The sequence below is a fragment of the Excalfactoria chinensis genome, chromosome 1 (genome assembly GCF_039878825.1).
Source record: "Excalfactoria chinensis isolate bCotChi1 chromosome 1, bCotChi1.hap2, whole genome shotgun sequence".
Lineage (NCBI taxonomy): Eukaryota > Metazoa > Chordata > Aves > Galliformes > Phasianidae > Excalfactoria > Excalfactoria chinensis.
In genome coordinates, this window is record NC_092825.1 from 157827707 (window position 1) to 157851847 (window position 24141).

The 24141-nt window shown below is 44.2% G+C and overlaps 1 protein-coding gene across 2 annotated transcripts; it reads left to right on the plus strand.

Moving 5' to 3' along the window:
- On the plus strand, positions 1 to 23744 carry ITM2B (integral membrane protein 2B). 2 transcript variants are annotated; one of them, XM_072359571.1, is made up of 6 exons: positions 1 to 258; positions 14042 to 14173; positions 16310 to 16513; positions 18630 to 18740; positions 22079 to 22229; positions 23023 to 23744. In XM_072359571.1, the coding sequence occupies exons 1-6, from the start codon at positions 160 to 162 to the stop codon at positions 23109 to 23111; spliced, it is 786 nt and encodes a 261-aa protein (XP_072215672.1). In that variant the 5' UTR covers positions 1 to 159; the 3' UTR covers positions 23112 to 23744. The 2 variants fall into 2 exon arrangements, with proteins under 2 accessions (XP_072215672.1, XP_072215662.1); XM_072359561.1 differs by having other exon boundaries at positions 8 to 258; positions 16307 to 16513.
- The last annotated feature ends 397 nt before the right edge of the window (positions 23745 to 24141 follow it).

Here is a 24141-nt window from a genome sequence, read left to right on the forward strand (position 1 = left end):
CGGGCGGAGCTCCTCCCGCGCCCCGCCTCTCCGCTCCTCGTCCTGCGCCGCCGCCTGACGGAGGGTCGGGGCGGCAGTCGCGGGGTATCGGGGGTAGCCAGGCGGCTTGTGGCTCCGCGTTCCCTTTAGTTCTCCCTGCCTCCCAGCGCGGTAGCCGCCATGGTGAAGGTGTCGTTCAACTCCGCGTTGGCGCAGAAGGAAGCGGCCAAGAAGGAGGAGGAGAACAGCCAGGTGCTGATCCTGCCGCCGGACGCCAAGGTGAGGGCGGCGGGCACGGAGCGGCGAGAACGGCCGGCAGCCCTGAGGCAGCGCCGTGCCCGGCTCCCCGCGGGGCTGCTCCGGGCGAGGTGCCGCCGGGGCACGGCCGCACGCCGGAGCCGTCTATCACTGCTTGTTTTCTGGTTGTTGGGTTTTTTTTTTCTTCTTCTTCTTATTTAAGCCCCCTCGCAGCCATAAGGCGAGGACGGGGCGGGAGGGAGAGCTGTACGGCGCTGCGCCCCTCCGCGCTCCCCCTCCGCTCACGCTTCTAAAATGGCTGACAGCAGAGCGAGCTTTAAAGCTCCGCTCCTCCGCGCTTTGGTACGGCAGCGGTTGGTGTGTTTTGTTTTCTTTTTTGTTTCTTGTGCTCATTTTGTTTTATTATTATTATTATTATTTTAATTCTTCTTTTAAAGCCCGACAGCTCTCGGGCCGCCTCCGGGCTGACTTTATAACACCTTCTCGCCTCCCTTTGTGCCGTCCCGACCTGCGAGGGGCTGCGCTCCGTGCCGCATCGCGGGGAGGAGCGGCCCCAACGCTGCCTGCTGCCCGCCGGCTGGGGGGCGCTCCGCCTCCGAGCGCCGCCTCGTCCCCGCGGGCGGAGGGGTGAAGCCGCAGGAGCGGTCGCCCCCCAAAGCCTTGCAACAAAGAGCCGCTGTGAGCCCGCTGCTCCGGCTTTGGGTGTGCAGAACTGCACCGAATATCCATGTTTGAGGGTTGAGGTTTTCGCCGCTCCCGTAATCAAAGCAGGGTTTTAATTAGAAGTAGCGTAATTTGCTCGGAGTTCTTTGGAAAGGGGGATGAAAACTTCTGGATTAAGTCTCAGTGACGAAATTCTGCCTGGAGAGATGGTAACAGTTGATCCTTTGGCGTGATATTATCCCCTAGTGTAGGCTTTGCCGTAGCATCATAAAGGTTGGAGGAAACCCCTAAGGTCACCATCAGCCCATCACTGCTATGCCAGATAACCAAGGTCCCCCTGTGCCGTGGTTCTCCTGGGGCCAAGCTCTCCGTGTCATTTCAGAGCCTAAGGGGATCACAAGATGCCCTGTAGGAACATCTTCCTGAGTGCAGCAAATGGTTAATTAAACTTTTCTGCAGCACTGAGAGAAGTCAGACCAAAAAGTCGAGTCCTTAGAAGGGTAAGCAACGGTGTGTCACAGCAAGAGACAGCGTTCTTACTGAGATTCCCTGCAATTAAGAGGAATCCCTAATTAAGGCAATCTGTGCGCCTCACTGCAGTGAGCAGGAGAGCCCTCCTGGAGGAGGTAATGGGTTTTCCCAGCTTGAGCTGTGGATCTCAGTCCAGACCCCGGCTTTAGCAGTTGGTCTGACGCTGGGTGCCGTGTAAGTGAGACAGAGATGACAAGTTCCTGAAATTGGAGGGTTTTTCCAATGAACTGGCAATTCAGATCTGCCCTGGGTGGTTCTGTTTCCAGATAGATAGCCCACCAATTTGGGTTGTTCCAAGTGCCGCACAGACAAAATGCAGCTGGCTGAGGGTTTGCTGGGGAGCCACTGCTGACCCTGTCCAGATCCTGAGGGAAGTGTGCTATTTGACTATCATTTCCTTAATGCGGAGCTGTAAATTGTTTCGGCTGAGGAAGAGCTACAGGATCTGCCTTAATTCTGCTCGGTTCTCGTTACTACTTTCCTTGCCCAGAGATGAGAACTGCGAGCACTTATTTAACCAGGTCAAAAGGTGGTCTGGTTTCCCAGTAGCTGCTTGTAAGTTCTTTGGAGCCTCGCGCTGTTATCAGGGGATGAACACGCCTGTACAAGGCTTAAAAACAGTCCTAAAATAGCAAGCTAGGAACGGATGCTCTCTGCAGATGAGAATTCCAAAAGCAAATGAATGCTCTTAAGGGACGCCGAGCCTTTGACGTTCTCCTTGACATATTTCCATCTTGTCTTAGCAGAACTGCAGACCTACACGGTATGCAAAATTCTCTCGAGTAAGCTTTTGTTTGTCTGTGTGTTTTAAAGCAAGAATGAAAGCAGAGCTGAGCAACGTGCTGTAGCTTCAGTAGAAAAGGCTGTGCAACCCATGCAGGTTGAACAGCGCTGAGATGAGTGCGAGACGCTCTCTTTGAACTTGGCCTTATTTAATATAAATAGACTATAAAACAATCTTTCCTCCCCCTCTAGGAGGAGCTTCTGCCTGGGCAGGTCTTCCTCGGAAAGGGAGAAATAAACCACATCTAACAAATGCATTATTCATATCACTTACTTTATAGCTGGAAGATGCTTAGCTTCAAGTGAGGTTGGAAGGCACTGTGGGAATGGATATAGAGGAGCCAGGGCTGGTAGACTGTAAAGAAAGGTCACGTCTATTACAAAGCCACCTTTTGGAAATCAGTTTTCCTCTTTCTGGTTTCTGTAGGGTGATCAATAGATCTGGGTCACAAGAGTGAACGTGGGTTGAACGCCCAAGTTAAGAGAATCTTTATGTTATAAGGAAGGTCGTGGGGAGGAGTTCTGCTCCAGAGTAAATGGAAGGAAATGAAAAACGCAGGAGGATCAGCAGAACTCGCAGAGATTAGAGCAGAATGTCTCAGTAAAGCAGCTGATGTTCGTGAATGGAGCCAATTGCTTCGTAATGGCTGGAAGGTGAGGATTCACAGCGTTATCTTTTAGGCTGGTCCTCTGATAGTCTCGTTTTGCTGCTTTTCCCAGTGCGGTGTCATGAAATCTGCAACTTGGCCGTTTCCAGGTTATTCTGAAGTAGATAATATTCCTAGGGGTTGATAATGGGCTGTTTGCAGCCAATGTAGATTGATGGATGTGGAATAGAGATGATGTGATCTCTCCAAAACTTGCCCAATAACTTCTGATGCAGATGCTGATAGGAAATATGACCGGGGAAGTCAGGTGAGGAAGGCGCGAGTGGAGTAGATGTTGTATCATGGGAACAACAGCTCCAAAGAAAGCTCTGGCAGCAGGCAGTGATCTTATGCATTGGAATATGCTATTTAAAAGGAGTTGAAAAATCAAGAGTGTTAACCCTTTCTCCACATAAATCACTCATTGCTACTGTGAAAGTGGCTCCATATCTGCTGGTTCCCACTCAAGTCTTTGAGACAACCATAGAATCGTTAAAGTTGGAGAAGACTGAGGTCATCTAGTTTAACCTTCTACGCTTTAGTTCTTGGCCTCAATTTAGAATACCATGCATGACATTTCTGAGGTGGTTGGTTGTGTGTGTGTGTGTGTGTTGGGCTTTTCTTTGCTGTTAAAGAACCTTTCTTACACCCTTGGCAGTCTTTTCTCCAACCAAATTTTATATAAGCCTATAAAGAGAGAGCAGTCTTTGTTTTCCTATATTTTCTCTAATGCAACTAGGTCATAAAATGAGCCATTTTCTGCAATCTGTCAGAGCGTTGTGGGTTAAGACATGATTAGTTAAAAAGAGAATGAGAAGTTAAAAAAAACAGATTCTAGCAAACTGAATTCTTTCCCTCCCGTTTTCCTGCCTGACTTTGGTGGGATATTAAGGAGAAGCCAGCAAACCTCAGCAGTGAACCTTCCAGTGGCAGGCACAGTGCCACCCAGGGTTCTGGCTCTGATTTGGTTTTGCAATCACCTGGGAGCTTAGATTTAAGGGAACTGATTTTACATAAACCGAAGTTGTGGCTGGGGCTGTTTGTGAAGGACTTTTCTTAAGAAAACACGTCTTTTGGCTGATGGTGCCCCCTGTGTCCATTTGTTTCTTTGTCCATTCTGCTTCCAGACCTGAAAACCAAATTTGGTTTGGAAAGAAAAGTTGTTTCCCAAAAAAACACTATTTACTATTGGAAATGGGATGCCTTCTGCCAGACCCTTATGATAACTCCTCAGTCAGTTGCTTGTATCGCTGTATGCAGGCAGTGGAAGTACTGTATGTGGTTCTGTATTGCTTTGCTGTGTAGATCATCATGTCTTTTCCATGGAGATATTGTGATGTTTTAGACTCCTTCCTTTATAATGAGTGTCCATTCCAACATATGAATGTCCATTCCAATAAAAGTTGAATTTAAAAGTATAACGTGTGTGTGTGTGCTTTCCATGCTATTTTAATGAGCCATCTACAGTCGCAATGTAATTTAATGTTTGTTTTTTATAGGCTCAAATAAATTGGTTTTCTTTCTTTGCCCAGTGTTTTTCTTTTCCCCCTACAAGCAGTTTAATGAATTTCCATGTATGCCAATGGCCATTTGGGTGGCTTTAGTAAGGATGGTGAGCGTGCTTACCTCCAATAATGTGTTCACTTAACTGCATTGAACTGCATTGGCATTCTATGTTCTTCTGTTCAGTAGCCAGCAGACTCCGAGTAGCTTATATACAAGGAAATAATTCTCTCTGGCTCTCAGGGAATCTCTTTGACAGCAAATCTTGCATTGTTCAAGTTTTAATCTTTTATTTGGCGTTTCCAGTAACATTATGACTTTCTTTCAATAACGTTATGACTTATTTCAAGTGTAAGAGTTAGCACTGGGATAAGTAATGGTGTGTTCTGTTTGCTGTTGCATGGATTCCTTTGGGTTGTTTTTTTTTGGTCTTTCCTCCCATCTGTGCAGTGATGGACAAAGGTTACCATTATCTGCTTTTAGTCTCCCGGTCTACATGAATAATATAACATTCATTTTCTTACTGTTTACGTACCGCTTTTTTATCCTCGGTGGAAATTACTTTGAATCTACGGATGAAAAGCATGCTAATTTATAAAACTCAGCTATCTGTCCTCATTTTACAGATGTGGTAAACCAAAGGAATGAGAGAATTAATAAGATTGAGCTCGCAATAAAATCACTGGTGGTTTTGTAGCAGACATCACGTGGCCGAGGCTTTGGCCACAGCGGATATGGAGAGACTTCAGCTCCACGCTGCATCCGTAAGCAAACCTCCTGTGTGCCACAGCAGCCCTAAATGCTTACGGTGGAAAAACAGGCAAAGTAGTGCTTGCTTAACAGCTGTTGTAGAAATCTTGGGGAAAAACAAAACAAGGCAAGGTGATACTTTCCAAATAGCATCTTTGAGTGGGTACCCGAATATATATTTTATGAATTATATATGTAACGTCTGTGATATTTATGTGTACATAAAAATAAAGCTCACGTGTTTGAGGAGTTCCCTGCATATAAATTCTCAGGTAATTTGTGATTCCTTTCCCTCTGAGATTGAAAATCCTGCTTTTGATGGAGGCTTTCTGCTGTTCTGAGGGCGGAACGAGATGGTGGAATGGCTGTCTGGTAAAGCCAGACGTTGGGGGATCAAACTGTGGTGGTAGTGATCTCCCCGTGAGGCCTGTGCACAGATTTAATCACAAAAGCTTACTTATTTGATGTAGAAGATACAGCCTACATAGAAAACCTGTGTGGCTGAGCATATGGAAGTGCAGTCCCTTTGCAGAGTGAGATGGAGGGTGTCTTTCTGAGGCTGCCATGTATAGCAGTGGGTTTTTGTGTGGAAGATTTCTGGTTGCAGCGAGTCCTTTCTGTCTGATGTGGCATTTTGATTCCTGACGGTGTGTCTCTTTAAGGTGTGAACCAGTGTGGTGCTGAGTGCTGGGATTCATATCCTCCGCTTCCAGCTTTGAATAGTTTAATTGAAGCAAACTCCATCAGATTGTTAGAATAGTTCAAGAGCACAATTAAATTGAGGGCTTTCAAGGTAAGCTCTTCTGTGTTGATACCATGAAGTGCCATAAGGAAGTGTTCTCTGCCCTGGGAGGTGGTGGAGTTGCCATCTCTGGAGGTGTTCTAGAACATTGTATAGATAGGGCACTGAGGGACAGGGTATGTGGGCATGACGGGTGGGGATGGGCTGATGGTTGTGCTTAGTGGTCTTTTCCAACCTCAGTGATTCTATGATTCTATTCTGAGTTTACCAGTAGAACGCTTTCTGCCCCAGGAGCTCAGCTTGCTGTATGAATATTATGCATCTTAATTCCAGTATGTGTATATTAGCCAGTTCTGTTTGAGGACAGGGCTGCTGTACAGAGGGACCTTGGTGGCTGGGGGCTGAGCAGCAGAAGACCTGATGAGTTCCAAGAGGAGCAAAAGCCGAGTCCCATGCTGTGAACAGACCTGGTCCCTCCATTAGGGTGGGCTCCGGCATGCTGGCTGGGAACACTGAGGGCTCCCACCAGGCAGGTGTAGGGCATGAGGCACTGTCAGCTTTTTCATCCACATGTTAAAAATACATTGTCAAACCCCCCACTGGGGCTGATGTAGTGGCCAGGGTCTGGTTTGCTTCCTCTGTGAGCAGTGGCTGCTACGCAGGGCCTGTTTGGAGATGGCTGAGGGGATGAGAGCTGGGCTACTCGGTAGGGTGCAGGGCAGTGGTTGTACATTAAATTGGAATTCATCCTTCACTGTGAGAATTGGGCCATGAGCAGGTTCCCCACAGAAGCTGCAGAGTGTCAGGCCTTGCAGGCTGTCAGAACCTGGTGGGATGAGATTCCTGAGCGACCCGGTTAGAATTCAGTGTCCACCCGCTTCAACCTGGAGACCTCATGTGGTCTCTTGTAACTTGAGTTGATTCTGTAGTGGTGAATTCTAATTCGGAGAGAAACGGAGATGTAACGTTCGTAACTTGCTCAAGATGACATGCCATCTGTGGCTGAACTGGGAATAGAGTTATTAAATTCTGAAGCTCAGCGGTGCGTATGTGCATGCTAATGAGATCTCTTGGGTGAAAGAGCCATCACCAGTTGGGAAAAGAGTCTTGAGAGAAATCTAGGTTAAATCCACAGAGCGTTCTGTCATTACTGATGCCTGAGATTCAGGCAGTCAGAAGAAAACGAGGAGAAGCATTCAGCGATAAGAAGTGAGCAGGATAAGGAAGAGACAGGAACTAGAACACCCAAGGTCAAAAAGATAATTTAGTATTGATCTGTTTTAAATGGAATAGGAGCCTTCTGAGTTCCTGTTTTTGAGCACTGATGCTAATTCAGGATAAGGAAGAGTACTGCATTTTGAAGTTTTATTTCAGGGTGTTTTTAATAAATGTGGTAGAGCGCGGGTCGGTTTTAAGTCAGTAAAAGGGCTCCTGGTGTTTAGAAGGAAGGTAAGGTGGTATTGGTATCCTGCTGTGCTAATTGCTGAACAGAAGGTGAAAGGAGGGGCAGCCCTTGGCCATGAGTGCAGGACAAGAGACGCAGAGGGTACAGCTTAGTGTGACAGACAGAGGGGTGTTAACGCAGCCCAGCCCGTCTTCCCAAGCAGATAAGGACGCTGACACTGAGTGGTGTATCTTGTAGAGCAGTGATGAGGGGAAGGTGGGTCTGTCAGTGCTCTGTATGTGGTAGAGACCACAAACATTACCTCTGGAGGGTGTAAAATTACAGTGGTGTGGATCTGGGGCAAGAAAGAAATTTATGGGAAGACTCGACACTGCTGGTTTTGGTGGTGAGAGAGGGGAATTGGAGGATCTTGGAAGGGAAAAGAGACAAAAGGAACAGTTTGGAGAAATAGATGTAAAATACCCCTTGGGATGCAGATATAGCCAAAAGTAGAGCAGGAGAATCACCTGGAGAAAGTTCTTGCCTTAGCCATACAAGCAGTGTTTCCTCCCCACTTTCTGGTCTGTGTAGGACCAAAGCTAACAGTAAAAATAACCACGCTTAACAGCGCTACTGCTGAGTTTAATTAAAGAAGCAGACTAGTGAGAGTCTTCTTCATCTGAATGTCTTTCCCCATCCTCTTTAATTGCTGGCTGCTATTACGTTCTGTAATCTGTGGGGTTGAAGGCAGTGTTTAGGTAAATCAGGATTACTCACATCAGTTAAGAGGTGCAGGATTACTCTTCCAGGGTGCATTTGTTTTATTGTCTCTATCACGTAGCTGTGGGTGAACAGCTGACTCATGCCCTTTGCATTCACTTTGCAGTTGTAATTCTCTCCACGACTTCCTGCAGACATCGAGCTCTGTCTGCTCCATCATCTTTCTCTCTAATTTTATTTCCTGCTTCCCTGTTCTCTCCTTTGTTTTCGTTCTCCCTTCACCTGTATCTTTGCAGGTACACGCGGTGTGTTTCCCATCCACTAGGACTGATCTCAGCATTCCTTTCCTTTCTTAGATCTTGAGCTGGCTGCTTGCATTAACAGAATAGTAGAACCACAAGGTTGGAAAGGACCTACAAGATTATCTAGTCCAACCATCCTCCCATCACCATCACTGTCTACTAAACCTTATCTGTAATGTTTTATGCCACCATGGATGTGACGTTTGAACCGTGGAGTGATTCATTTGAGACGCCTCATTTTATGGGAAAACACCCCTGTTACTTGGTGAAAGGTGGTGTTTGGCTCATATAAAAAGAACCTTTGACTTTTGGACTTGAAATATATCTTCTCGACACTGCTGGGTTTGTTAATGCACAACATTTGTAGAATGTTTTTTATAGAAGATACTGCGAATACAGGAAGAGGGTTACCATTGCTAGCAGCCTAATAGATAATAATTCTGCTTGGTTAGTCTACTTGGTTACTCATGCTCTGTGATGGTGGCAAGTGACACCAGAATTAAGGTCTGTTTTTCAAGCAGTTCTGTAGCCAGAGAGCCTTTGGCCAGAGGGACAAGTCCTTGTCCACCTTGCCAGAGGATGAGCAGGCAGTGAGTCAAATGAATAAGTCACTCCTTGTGACAAGCAGGAGCTCTTTAAAGCATCTATTGTATATAGCGCCTGTTTTCCCGGCTAGCAGGTTAAAAGATCATCATTCTTCAAATATCAATTTAATTTTATTAGGAAGCGTAAAGTTGCTCCTTGAGAGTATTGATGGCCTTCCAGTTCTGCAGCATCTGCCAGCTGGGTGAGGAGCCTTGCAAAAGCCTTCCTTAATTTCCCATCCGCAGCAAGCAGTAAATAGAATACCAGGCTTGGAGCAGTCTTCAGGCAGGAATGCCACAGGAGGAATGCAGGGTTCTTTCTAAATTAAGGTCACTTTATATTGACTGTCTTTTGCGAGGCTTTTCTACAGATGTCAGATCTGCAAGTCAGAGCAGGCGCGCTTGATCAACAAAATCCACTCTCTATAGCCGCTGGGCTGGTATTTATTGCAAGGTTTTTTAGCTTCCCTCACTGGCGCTCCTGTAGGGAGTTGCCATTAGTTTCCTTTCTCCCCATTCCACTATTAAAACCACACTTGGTCAATATTTGCTCAGTCTGTCCCACTGTGTTCTGTCCATCTGTGTGAACAAGCTGGCACCCAGAAAACAGCTCAGAACAGCTTCCAGACAGTTCTACCCACACAAATATATATATAATGTGTGTGTGTGTGTATCCATATATGTATGTGTATTTATATAAAATATGTATTAGATGTTATTCTCAGATGTATAATTACGGGCTGCGTATTAAGCTACAGACGCTTCTAGTAATATATATAATACACAGTAATGCTCAGCATCTGGTTTCTCTGTGTCACAGACTGAAAGGCTTTCCCCCCAGAGCTGTTTTATTTCTCTCTTTGTCGCTGTTTTGGAGTATGAGCCATTACCTTGTGCATAGGTGTGCAATGGTCACGTCACATTCCACACTCCCCCCCTCCAGCATATCCAAGTACATCCATCGTATCTATCTTAGGAAGGTTCTTAGTTAATGGGTTCATATGAAAATTTCTAATCGTATAATTGATGGCCTTAATTTATGCAAAGGAGCAATGCCTGATAATCTTCTCACCCATTTTATTACGGCCTAGACATATGCCATGTCAGTTTCTAGACTGTTTTACTTTCATGATTTTAAAGCAATTATAGTCAGCTATGTTCAGAAAGCCACAAGGGGAAAATGTAAATAATTACCAAGTCTAATTATACACATTTGCAGCTCAGTATTGGAGTTTCTAAGCAGAGTTCCGTGATGCTACCCTAGACTTTAATTTGGTCCCTCTGAAATTCAGCATTTTATTTAAAGGAGGTGGGGGTGGGGGGAAGAAAGCAGAATGAAAATCAAACTGAAAACAAGCAAGAAGATATGTGGCCAGTAGCCTTCGATAATTGCTGATATTTGCAGATGTTGGGGTTATTAGCTCTTATTTTTTACTTTCTTTCCACTCTAGGGCTGTTGATGCTGGCTGTAAATACGTGAAGCTCTCTCTTTAATTGAGAGGCACTTCTCTAAGTAGTTTGTGGTGTCGTTATCCTGCTCGCCAGTGTTTTACAGATCCAGTAACAAGACGGCTGCAGCTGTGCATTGGCTGCTGCGGTCATTTGATGGAGAAGTCCTTGCTGAAAGCTGCAGCATCAGATAACTGCGTTGTGGGAAGAAGACAGAGCTAAGGGACTCCTGCCAACGTGTTGACATCTCAAGAAAATGAGAAGTATTCAATTCTCTCTTGTATCTACAAGAAAATTTTTCCTGCCGAGCTTGAAGCTATTGAGGAGTTCTGTGCATTTTAACACTGTAGGGTTTGATGTGGTAGAGGCAGAGGGATGCTTCTCTTTCGTACCTTGTCCTTCGGAAATAGGCTAATCAAATGTTTTCCAGTGCAACCAGTCAGTTCATCAAGGGAAGCAAGCTGTTTGGGGGCTTGTATCCAGTTCTTCCTAAGGCATTTTGCATCAGAGAACATTAGTTCTGTGGCATCGTCCTCAGGTTGAGGATCCAGTGTGGATCTGGAAGTCCACAGGGCACTGATGATGCAGGAGAAAGGGAAGAAGAGGGCCAGAACAGCAACAATTAAGTATTGCTGTTTACCAAAGTGTAGAAACATATCATTAGAGGTCAGTCTTATCCTCATACTTGTGATGCTTTCTTTTGTCAGATGCAGTAGAAAGCTGACCTAGAGGAAGATCAACCAGCGAGGCTGCAGTCCTGCATTGTGCTGTGGCTTCAGAAGCTGGCAGTGCTGGGCACAGTGCAGCCCTACCTGCAGGAGAGAGGCACTACATCAGTGCTGTCCCTGCTGGTGTGCATCCACTTCTGGGCTGTGTCCTTTCCCAGAACGAGCTGCCTGGAAGGTGGGCAGGCATCTGTCACGCATTCATTTCTCCCAGTGCAAGTGAGTTATGTGGTGAGGGGTGAGTTCTTCTCTTGGGCCACATCAGCCAAAACTAAGGTGCCACCGCAACAGTACAAAAGCTTCGCCACAGGATGGCTACTAATATGAGTCTAATTTCATAAATAGCCTTCTGAGGCTAAGTTTTAATATCAAGTGGATTTAAACTGCTTGGTGGTGTACTTCTCAAGTTCAGGAGTGAGTTCTGTGCACTTCTTCACTATCAGATACCTTCACTCTTGCCTAATGCTTCTGGTTTTACTGTTCTGAGGTGCAGTCCTTGGTCCTGAGCAAGAGGTTGAACACTGCTGTGACTCTTTGTCTACGTGTGGCGTGCTGGTTTTGGTTGGCTGTGGACAAAGTGACGCAGTGGGCAACTACAAATGCAAACGATGTCAATGCCCTACCATCAGAGATGCATCAAATAATAACAGTGATACAATTCAGCTGCCGGTAGAGAATGAGAGATCCATTAAAGCTGTTGGTTACATCTGTCACCTTGTATGTAAAATAAAAATGGCATAGAGTGGAACTCTGATAAACTTACCCTTCACGTTCCTATTAGTGTGGGAAAAGTGTAAAAGTTACACTGGGCAGTGCTGCTTGGAGGGAGGAAAAAACTGAAGTAAAACCTCAGGGAAAGAATAAAGATCTCCTTTATATTCTTCACCAGGGAATATTGTGGCGTTGTATCCCGGAGCCAGTTTGCTATGTGCTTTTTCCACGTTAAATTAAAAGTGTAAATGACAGCTATTTTAAAATGTTTCAATCAGGTGTCCTTCATGCATTGAAGTATCCAGGGAAATAGTTACCTAATAATAAAGGGCAACATAAAAATCCTTGTTTTATCTGGTTTAGATTCGTGATTGAGTTGATATATAGAGGAATCCATGGTGAATCTTAGCCTGACCTGAAAGTTAATTAGCTTACCAAGGGTATTACATTCTATTCTCAGTCTTTGCAAGCAGCCAGGTTGAAAACCATGCAGCTAGTAATCCTGTGATGCTTTGTACTGAATTCCTGAGCTAATTAGAAACGTGGAGACTTCATGAAGTTGTTAGTTGTCTTTTTGCTCTGTTTACTCTTTCAGACCGTGGCAGCTGTTCTCTATCCACTCTCCCTTCGCCTTGTAATGAATCACAGAGATGTTGGTTAGAAGACCTCTGGAGGTCTTCTTGTCCAGCCCTTAGAAACAGGGTAGCTGCCAAAGCAAGGTCAGCCACTTCTCTGTCTTGTTGAGTCATGAAAGCCTCCAAAGATGGAGATGGAGGTTTCACAATCTGATTTACTGCAGGACTTCGCAAGGTAACGTAAAGCGTAATCTGTGGAATATCTTCGGAGTCTGGCTCTTAAGCATTTCTGAATCAGGTTTTGGCAACTGTTGGCTGGCAAAGGAAGCAGCGTTGCCACTTGTGTAGGAAAGATAATTGTAGTGTGCTGTAAAAGTGGGTTTCACATCATCTAATTTTAGCTATATGTGACTTAGGAGCCTCGCTCGTTAACCAGGAATCTTCCCCCTGTAATCAGTGACAAGAAATAAGTACCTCCAGAAAGCTGCTTGTCCCACTGGAGATGGTTGGGGTGAGTCATGCTGGGGAGTGCTGGCTTCTCCCCAGCTTTTATAGGGAGTGCCTCTTCTTTGGTGTCACTGCCTGATGGCTGCGGCCAGATGAGAAGAGCTCATTCCTGAGTGGAACAGGGCAGCCTTGGGGCTACACCAACAGCTTGCTTTGAGAAATCCTCCTAATTAGAAAATACTGCAGCAAACCACAGCCAGAACACTCGCTGTCTATCATAGCCATCAGCACCTTTCCAAGCCCTTCCCTGTGTTCTTTCTCACCTCGTTTGGATTTGGTTTTGACTTCACCCCAATTACCACACTATGATCGCACTATCCTTCATTTCCTTGGTCTGCAAAGGGATAGTGAATTACTTCGTATTTACTGGAATTTCTAGTGTTCTCTCAGGATTATGGAGGCTCTGCAGAGGGTGACTCAGAACATTGTATGGAAGTATCAAGGTGGTGGGTTACTTTTTTGGGCTTTGTTTTGTTTTCAATGAGTGTTATGCAAGCTTTCTGGGGAGGAAAAGCGTTGCGATGCAACTGATAGAGGAAAGATTTTGCAAGCGGCAGTTTATTGCTTAGGATGCCTTTGGGAACTGCATGGTTATGCAAACTAGTGCCCCAGAGGGGAAATATCCTGTCATTCCTTCAGTGTAACACGCACAGCAGACAGCAGTGCATGGCCAGCGCTATCTTCAGCACACAGCTTCCCTAAGTAGAACTTTTAAACCATCCTCCTTGTTTTTCCAGCGGAGGGATGTTATATTCTCTTCCTGACGGAACGACGTAAGAAAGGATTTATTTTGCTCTTCTTTCTGCGTTTGATCTTCTGTTGGTTCTTGTGGTTCACTTAAATTGCGTATACCAAGCTAAAAAAAAATAGCTGACCCTTCTGAACCATCTTCCTCACTGTGCTGCTGTTAACGCTGAGATTGTCTGACAACAGATACTTCTATGTGCCATCCCTAAAATGGCTCACTGTGTGTTATGGAGTACTTTGGGAGGTGTTTTCTTCCTCGTTTCTGCTGATTTAGTCCGAAAAGTGACGGTTAGTACAACTTATCTTAGACCTCAACTGAAAAAAGGGCTGCTTACAACAAAACAAAAAGGACGTTTACAAGCATTTCTGATAAAGTGCTCACGTCATTTCTGATGGATGCAATGTTTGGGCTCGTTGGGCCCGAGCTATCTGCTGTGCTGGGTGCCCTGGGAACTGAAGGTCTCTCTCTGATGCATTGCAGGAGCAGGAGGATGTGGTGGTGCCTGCAGGGCAGAGGAGGGCCTGGTGCTGGTGTATGTGCTTCGGGTTGGCCTTCATGCTGGCAGGAGTGATCCTGGGTGGTGCCTATCTGTACAAATACTTCGCATTCCAGGTAAGTCAAGTACATCTTGTTATGGGAGGATTGTGTGTTTTCCTCCCTTATGCCTTGTGTTTAGAAGAGGAGCGCCTGACTAAACCAGATAGCCTTTTTGGTCCCCTTTTTGACCTTCTAAAATCTCAGGTTTCCTAAAGGTTTGTTCTGTCAGCAGAGGAAGGTAGGAGCAAGGCTGGCAAATGAAAAGGAGCGGCACTTCTCAAAACATTACTTGCAGAGAAAGGATTGTATCTGAATATAGGACTTGAATATAAGAACCCCAGTGGTGTCCTAGATTTTCACACAGTCTTTCTCATGTGCAGCCGTTGCCGTATACTGAAAGTGGCTTAACTTCTTGAAAGACCTCTCATTTGACCCCATATTCCCTAGACAAATGCAGAACTGCTGCTGCACAGGAAGGGGACTGCTTGCCAGAGCTGTGTGGTGACTTGCCTCCTTCCTGGCCTCTGCAGGGATATGGAAATGGGCCCTGCTGGGGACCTGGGAGAAGCAGAGTCAGCGTGATTAAGCACGCTCTGTCAGATCCAATCCACACCAACAAGGTTAGGCCTCTGACAACATGTATTATCAAAATTGGCACCATTGCAAGAGGAGCCCCGTGAAGGCATTGCTGCCAGGGAAGTGCAGCGTTTAGCTGGAGTGTGGGAGATGTGAGTGAAATCTTGCCTTCTGCTGGGGAGTTGTCCCTGGGTTGCTCTGGACTTGCTGGGCTGCCACCCGAGCAGGCTGAGTGTGCTCCCCCCCCTCTTGCAGAAGCTGTGCTGGGTTGCAGGATTCACAAGGTCAGAAAGGGTGAGAACATCAGCAAAATATGAATCCTTCCAGCCCTCTGCTCAGTGCATGCAGTTTTAAGGTAGAAATTCTCCTCTTCCTGTTGTTGGGATCTTCCCCCCTCTATTTTGCTGGTTGCTGAGTGATTAAACATGAGAAATTCCAGTGTAAATTGTGTTTTCTAGGCTCTCAGGCTATTAAGTTAACCTGTTGTGTAGGGGAGCAGCAGTGTTGCAAACAACACTCAAGCAGCATAGGGTGTCTGGGTGAATTAGCAGGCTAAGAGCAGCTGAAGACCCACTGCATTGTCCTGTTTCATCAGTGCTTAGCACCTGCTCCACCTCTCGCGTGCTTGGTAGCTGAAATTGGAAGTGCCTCTTAACTCAAACCTGTGGTGCTTGTTCGTGAGTGAGATCTGCATTAAAGGAAAGACTGAGGAACTGAGCTAATTTTGCTGACTTGTGCATATGTATATACTGAACATGGTGTATGACTTTCTCTGAGTAGGGAGCTTATTTTGCACTCTGCTTGTATGCTGTGAAGGAAGGGCATAAAATGCTTCTTTCCACTTCTCTTGGTTACCTTTTCTTTAATACCCGTGCAGCAGAAATAATATGTTTTAGAAACTGACTTTGAAAACTCCTCAAACGTGGTAAAACTAAACAGCTTTGTAGCTATATAGGAGGTCATGGATGCCCCATCCCTGGAGGCATTCAAGGCCAGGCTGGATGTGGCTCTGGGCAGCCTGGTCTGGTGGTTGGTGACCCTGCACATAGCAGGGGGACTGAAACTGGATGATCATTGTGGTCCTTTTCAACCCAGGCCTTTCTATGATTCTTTAAATCACAGAATAATTTAGCTTGCAAGGTATCTCTGGAAGTCATTTGGTCCAACCCTCTGCTCAAAGCAGGGCCAAATGCAGAGTGAGATTTACATTTTCTAGCTGACTTGGATGACCAGTTTCAGTGTCTTATGTTGTAGCGTTTGGCTGCAGTTAAATCATAATTTAATAGTAATAACTTGCATGCATGCAAGCTTAAGAATTTCACATCCTTTCTAAAAATAATGCCTCAGATAATGGGAACAAAGCAGAAGATGACACTTTAAGAAGTTGCTTTTAGGATCCTGTTTTCCTTGAACTCGAGAGAAGGGCTCCCGCTGGGTTCAGCAGAACAGAGACTTTACCCATAGTCCTGTTGTGGATAGCAGCTGTCTCCTACTTTGGTCTATGCATGTGAATCAAATCAAAGGGAAAACATTTCGTCGAGTCTGACAAGTTTTTCTTCTCCATGGTGCTTTGAGAATATTAGCCTTAAACTTCTAACAAGGTTATTGATGTTTTTTGTTCACTATTTTTAGCAGGGCGGTGTATATTTCTGTGGAATAAAATACATTGAAGATGGCTTAAGTTTACCCGAGTCTGGGGCAGAGGCTCAGAGCGCTCGTTACCACACGATTGAGCAAAACATCCAGATCCTGGAGGAGGAAGATGTTGAGTTTATCAGTGTGCCGGTCCCCGAATTTGCTGATAGCGACCCTGCTGATATTGTTCACGACTTCCATCGGGTAAGGAGTATTTCTGAGGAAGCAGAAGGCGTTTAACACCTGAGAAATGTTCCCCTTCAGTCATCCTGATAAATGTACTCCCAAGTTATTTTGGTGGGGGGGAGAAACAGAAGGCGGAGGAGGCAGTAGAAACATTTTGATCAGCAGCAAGCTGGAAGCAATTATTAACCAAGCATACAAAGTACAGTGTTATACAATCATCATGAGGTAGCGTGTAAACCACCATTTCTGTTTTTAGAAAGGGGAAAATCTTTGAGCCGTTTCCTTTCCTCAGAGTGAGAAAATAAAAATGTACTTCTCAGCGTGTTAACTCCATCACAGCAGAATGTGACCAAGTGCTGTAGTGGTGAGGGAAGTGTGGAACGACTTTGGCTTCAGCTTGGAGGGGCTGATTGCATCTGAGATCAGTAGGGTTATGTTCCAATGCCCACAGAAGTGCTCTGCCATGCACAGCTCATGAACTGTAAAGCTGTGGGACAAAAGGAAGGGAGCAGCCAGGTGACTATAGAAAGAGAGCTCATTTTCCGGATACAAGGAGCCTAGCAGCTCCATTTTCCTTGGGCAGTGCAGGCCACCCTAGAATCATACAATCACAAGGTTGGAAAGGACCTGCAAGATCATCTCGTCCAACCATCCTCCCATTATTGTAGCTGCAGCAAACCACTAAACCATATCTCATAGCTCCTCATCCAGACACCCTGTTTCTTAAAGGCACTGAACCAGGGTAGCAAAGTGCTTTGAGCTGTCCCTCCCTTTATTTTTGTGAGAGACAACTTTAAGGGCAGTCTTGGCAATACATTTTTAGTAGGAGAGCTGACAGGGCTGCAGCTCTCAGTAGTAATGACAGAGCTGTAAAACAACTAGAAGCCCTTTTCTTTTACCAGCTCGATGGAACAGTGTTAGCTATGAAATGTTCTATAGCTGTCTTCCTGGAAGCAAAGTTTCTGTGAACATTCGAATACTTCACTGAACTGATCTTATTTTTTCTAAGCGGGTCTGAAAAAGAATAAGGAAGTGTCCTATTTTTTATGTGCACTTCAAAGTTTGAAGTTTTTCCATGCACGAAGAGTGCTATCTATCAAATATTCATAACCAGATTTGGAAGAAAACATAGCTTGCTTAAGCTGTGTCACTTAAAAATATTCCTGAATATATTTAGGGAGCTTCTGTTAAGAATTAGAGCAAAATCTTGAAGCAGGATAGACCAGCATGGAGGGAAGTGAATGAGAACGGTGTAATATTAGAAACTTACTTCTTAATTTAAGGTTTTCGAGTTAACTGTGCATCCTTAGCACTCTGCTCTAAAGGTCACTGCGAGGAGCATTTGCCATGGGCACATAGTCCTGTGTAATGAGATTATGTGCACTAAGGGTTGCTGGCCTGGTGCTATTTTGACTGCTGGGCTCGTGGTGCGCTCAGTGTTTTACATGCATCTGCAGCCTTGGAGCTTTCAGCAGCTTGAGATAATGTCTTCTTTAGCAAAAACAGATGCAGTGAAACAGAGCAGTGAGCAGAGCCCTAGGATTCTTAAGGATAATTCCTGGGAGTTTTATATCTGTTTATTTCCTCTTAATAAAACAATGACAGATATAGCAGCTCGGGTACTATGAAGATGATAACTCAGGTATGAATAATCATTGACACTTCAACTCAGCGGCGTTTTGAACAAAGGGATTTCTATTTGTTGCATTACTTAGAACATTGTATTTTTTTTCCTCTATGTTGTTTTCTTTTTCCTCTTGAACAAAATAAAAATGTCAGTGAGTGAGCAAGGCTCTGTTATTTCCAAAAGCAGGCAGTAGGGGTGACTGAATGCTGTAGTTCATTCGCTAGTGGTTTAGGTGGACCTTTGTAGTTCCATTGTAGTCATGCATTTGAACTGCTTGTTGCCTGCTGCCTTGCACAAGTCCTTGTAATAGATTCAGATGCTCATCAAGAATGCCTCCTATCTCTGTGTTGACCTGTCCTCAGACTGGGCTTTGTTGGACAGACTTGAGATAGAACAAAACAATAACTTGAAGATAAACATGAGGCAGCAGCAGCAGCTTACCAACATTGTTACATCATTTTTCTGATGCTGAGGTGATTTTGATTAAAATAAATATCTCTTCACCAGAGACTGACTGCCTATCTTGACCTGAGCCTGGATAAGTGCTACGTAATCCCTTTGAACACTTCAGTTGTGATGCCACCGAAAAATTTCTTGGAGTTGCTCATCAACATCAAGGTATGGTTCAATCTCCAGTGATTTGCTCTTCAGAGGGGAAAAGAAGAATTCTTTTTGCCTCAGGACCGACATTCTAAAGCATTCACCCGTTGGCGAAAGTGAACTCATCACCAGAGATCTTTGCAAAGAGAGAAAAAAGCCTATAACCTTTGAGATTAATTAACTACAATCGCAGAGGAATTACTAACTCTGAGGAAGACAAACAGATCTGATTTTGTTCTGTGATGCTACAGGTTTAGTTGGCAGAACTGGGCAGATGTGGTGTACCTGGACCCTTTGAGAGGAGTCTTCACATTTGTTTATTTTTAATATGAAGCTCTTTATGAGTAGATTTTACCATAAAGCTTGCTTTATGCTGGATTGGTTGACTGAGACACTTAGAGTAGATGTGCTAGGAAGCCCCTTAATGTGAGCTCTGTTCAAAGCAGAGCTCTGCAGGGTCAGCCCCTACTTTGAAGTGGCTGGAGTGTGATGTGCCTTAGGTGAACTGTGTTGGAGCCACTGTGTGTGCTTAATGGCATGAGGTGCTACACTGCCTCCACCTGATGGAACAGCTGGAATTGAGTTGCTGAGGCTTCCAGCAGCCTTGCAGTGGATCTTAATATTTCCAGGGAGATCGTTGTAGGAGTAATGAGGATTTCATACTGCTTTGAGTTGGAAGGGGCCTTGAAAGGCCACCTGGTCCAAATCCCCTGCAGTGAGCAGGGACATCTACAGCTCCATCAGGTGCTCAGAGCCCCATCCAGCCTGACCTTGATTGTCTGCAGGGATGGGGCATCCACCACCTCTCTGCGCAACCTATTTGCATGATATGACTAGCAAAGCCTGTTGAAATGGAAAGCTTTTTAGTATAGCCAGATCCCTGGGTCCATATCTTGGGAAGAAGAAAGAAGCACCAGACCTTCAGAATAAGGTTTCTGGGCCCTTAATAACAATGATCCCAGAAGGGCTGAGACACCACAGTCTCCGAACAACTGAACAAGAGATTTCAGTGAAATGTCATGGGAACTCCTGATCGCTTCCCAGCGGGGTTTGATAATTGAACAGTGCTGGCTGGCTTGGTGCCCCCACAGGGAAATGCTATTCTCCCAGTAATAGCAACTGGGTGGAACGTAACAGCCTGTGAAATTGAGGAGGCCAAAGTAGATAATCTCACAGGGTTTTCTGTTTTCACTAATCTAATATGAATTAGGAGAATTAAGTGGTGTCTGTAAAAACTAATTGACCTCATTGTTGTGTTGTTTTGTTGTTTAGTTTCCTTTTTGTTGGTTTGTTAACTTGGCTTTTTTAGACCACGCAAAACCTCACTGTTAAAATCTGTTGCTTTCCTAGTTTGCGTTTGGTTCTAAATCAGCTGTGCTCGGTTTTTACAAGTAAGAGGATAACCAGGAATCGTGTGTTTAATTGAAAATCTGTGCAGAAGCAAACTGTTCTGATCACCGTCCCCAAAGCGAGTGCCCTAATTTTATGAGACATCTGTTTAATTCTCATTGTATTAACAGAGAGCTGTGGGCACTTGATGTCTCAGAAAATCAGGGCTAAATGTTTTGCAGCTGAAATGTGGGAAACTGTCTTGAAGATGCATGAAGTGAGCAAAGTTGTCTTTGCTGTCCTGCAGTCACACTGGTTTCACATGGGGGGGGAAAAAACATAAAATAGTTGCTGCGTTAAAATGAATTCTGAATACGTACAGAGGGCATTTTAGGAAGACAGAGGTGTTTTGGGGCTGTTTTGCTTTTAAAAAGCCATTGAAAAGCCATAAAAAGCTTGAAGGATAACATTTCTATATGTTGATACGGCTTGCTTTAATATGCAAATAGCGAAGGGCCTCTTTTCCTTAGGGAGCAAGGCTGAAACCCAAGTATGTTTGTTTGTTGACTATAGTTGAGCCAAGTGGCCAATTCTAACCATATGTGATGGAGAAGGCATCTCTAAGATGATTACATTTGTCGCTGTGCCGGATCCCAGTGTCAGGAAATTGCTCCTACAGTGCCTGGGCAAAGGAAATGCCTGCAGTCCTTCCAGTGAGCTCTTCTTCCTATAAACCCAAGGAAGGACTGAGTAGGTCTGGGGATGTCCTGTGGTTTGGGTGGCACAAACCCAAGAAGCTCTCCCAAAACTGTAGAGATGGGGGGTTAAGATGCACCGACTTACAGTGATTGACCTACCAAGCTTTTCACCAAGTAACAAGTCAGTTAATGTGGGAGTGTGGAGCCTTCTTACTTAAAAAGAGAACATTTGTTGCCGCTTCTTTCCTCACAGTGTACATACTGATGACAATTGTTATAATTTCAAGGCACGTAGAACATTCACTTTCTTTCTTTATTGGAGAATAGCATTTAAGCAGCTTCTTTTCAATGTGAGTTGCTTGGGCTGGAAAGACAGTCGTCTTCTGTAATGGAAATTCCAAGTTGTTTATTGACAATGGAAAGTGCAGCGATCTTTTGCTGCGGAAGATGGGTTTGTTTTCATAATAACCAGTCCTATTTTTGGAAAGCAAGCAGTGCTTCTGTACTGACACAAATAAGAAGCTTCAGGATATCTTAAATTAAGTAACATTTCACTAGAAGTTGAGGATTATTTACCAATAGCAACGTTAGGAAATCAGTTGATACACAGCTATGTGCATCTTCAGACATATGTGATGAAGCCTGACTTGTCTGTCATTTCACTGTGGGAAAATGACACTGAAGGGGTTGAAAAAGGCTTGGAAGCCTTTGGATGTTGTCTTGGCTCTTCCTTTTTCAATTTATTGCCATATATCATATGGCATATATCAAAGACTTCTTAATACTTCTGTTAACATCTTGAGGAGCTCTCGTAGTAACTGGCAAGGCCAGACAAGCTCTTCTTGCATTTAGCCTCCAAGTTGCAGTCCTCATTGTGAAACTATTCAAGCCTCATAGGCTGCAGCAGGAGCATGCTGCACCTGGCATGTTTCAGAAGCAAGAGTATGCTGAAGTAGAACGTGCTTCTGCAGCTCTTATTTGGGGAGAGCTCCCTCTGATGTCTGTTGATTAAGTGGAGACTTTGTAATGAGAGCTGTGGGATTTGATCCATGGTGATGGGTTCTACTGGAAGAAAATGTGCCCATGCTGGAGACTGCTCTTACTGTAGTGGGAGAGTGTAGAAGTTTTGAATGTAAGCATTATGTACTTGCATAGTGCAGTCATACTTGCACATCTATAATAAAATTATGTAAGTATTACATATTTTGGGGAAAAAAGAAAAGAAAATAATGCCATGTTAAAGAATCACAGTGCAAAGTGTTCCTTGTGTACTTTGTCAAAAGCCGCCCATCCCTTCATCGTCTGAGCTGTTACATTTTTATTCTATAGGCTGGAACATATTTGCCTCAGTCCTATTTGATTCATGAACAGATGATTGTTACTGATCGCATTGAAAATGTGGATCAGTTGGGATTCTTTATTTACCGCCTCTGCCGTGGCAAGGAAACCTACAAACTGCAGCGCAAAGAAGCCATGAAAGGTAAGTGTTCTTCCATGTGACCCTTTGTGTTGGCAGGAAGTTCTGTGCTGCTCGACTTCACTAAGTGGGCTTGATTGTATTGGAAGGAATGACTTTGTTAAAACCAGAGTTGCAACTTCAAGGGCTGTAAGCGTGTCTGAGGTTTTCCATGTAGTTACTGCAATTAGTTTTATTGATGCTTTACTTGAATCTTGTTTCTTGACCCGCTCCCAAAAGCAAAGAACTTTTTAGAAGGAGAGAACCTATAGCGTTGTAGTCCAGGACCAGAAGGGCACGTTCTCATCGTTCAAATCGTTTACAGATTAGATCACATCAACTATTTATATCAGTGCAGTGTGAGGAAGAGTTGTCTTTACAGGATTGTAGTTCTTGGTACTCATTCATGGAAAGCTACTGAAGAAAACAAGAAAGATTTAGGACAGCTTTGACAAGCTGTGAAATGTTGCCTTGAATTATCGCTTGGTTTTCACTTAGACTGGTGTTTATTTAATGTGGTATGTGATGTTAAAGTGGTCACTGAAGCAATTTAGTCATATCGTTAGATCCTAGGAAAAGAAATATATTGTATATAAAGAACACCAATGTAGAATGATGTTTAAAAATGAAAAGGTCTTAGCAGCACAAATACAGCAGATTGATCCTGTGGTAATAAATGATGGCATAGGTTGACAGGGATCATTGGGTCTCTCCAATTCTGGTAGTGAGGTGTAATGAGAGTGGATGCGAAGCTGTTACTCCTCTAATATACATCACCCCCGTTCTGTTCACCCTCCTTTGTTCTGTACTAATACAGGCATTCAGAAGCGTGAAGCTGTCAATTGCCGGAAGATTCGACATTTTGAGAACAGGTTTGCTATGGAAACGCTCATCTGTGAACAGTAAGGAGAAAGGTTACTGTTACGGGAGACTTTAAACTACAGTATGACCCCACCCTTCGTATCGTGTGCAGTGATTATTTTTTTAAATCTTCTTTTATGTAAGTAGTGGACAGGGCTTTACTGCTCAACACCTTCCATACTTTTCATCTCATGAGACACGTGAAATCAATACGTTTTAGGGTTGTTTTTTTTTTCCTTATCTCCAGGCGTGGTGTACTCCTTATCTTTGAATAGCAATTGTATAAAGACTTAGTTGCTAGTGCATTTCATGGGATGAATCTCGAATAATCGGAAGAAGAGAAAGTCTTTGAATTATCCACCAGTTTTTAAGTAAAATCGAAAAGAATTGTTCATGTACAAACGGACTGCAAGAGCTACTTCTAACTGTAATATTACCTGCTATATAGTTTGTTACAGCATATAGACAGATCTGTATTTGACTCCCTAACTAAGTGCAATTTGTTTCCTTTTTAAAATATCGTCACATTTACCTTTTTAGACTTGATTTCTGACTTGATGTTTCCAAATGGCGAGTGTTTGCTGTAACGATCTTTTAGATTGTTAAGCAGTAACTTATGTTACTAACTTGTATATAATCCATGTATGTGCAATGGGAAATAAATCTTATAAACCTGTTTGTCTAAAAGCCTTGTATTTTCTCTTGCTATGACTGCTTTTTAAAGGAGGAGAGGAAGAGGCTGAGGTGTTTGGTGTTAAAATTAATGCTTTTTCACAACTCATCCATGCACAGTGGATGTCCAAAGCTGACTGACGTATCGTGAGAACTGATCTTTTGCTTTATTAAAATAAAGTTAATATCCAAAATCTCTGTTGTATTTCCTAAGTTACGTATGTTATTAAGAGTGCTGTGAGTCAGACTGTGCCAGCACAAAGCACAGATTACTGAAGCAGCCACAACTCTACTCCATCCTGTATGAATATACAGAGAAAGGACAACCTCACTCTATTAATTGCATATTTTTGTAATACCACTCACTTGCTGAGGTGGAGAGGAACCTTTGGAAATCAGCTGG

What these genes read in the sequence shown, in the direction of transcription:
- ITM2B (XM_072359561.1), top strand. Translation starts at nt 160, where the DNA reads ATGGTGAAGGTGTCGTTCAACTCCGCGTTGGCGCAGAAGGAAGCGGCC. An exon ending in TCCTGCCGCCGGACGCCAAG is followed by an intron (nt 259 to 14,041) that starts GTGAGGGCGGCG and finishes GATGCATTGCAG; the next exon opens with GAGCAGGAGGATGTGGTGGT. An exon ending in GCGCAAAGAAGCCATGAAAG is followed by an intron (nt 22,230 to 23,022) that starts GTAAGTGTTCTT and finishes GTACTAATACAG; the next exon opens with GCATTCAGAAGCGTGAAGCT.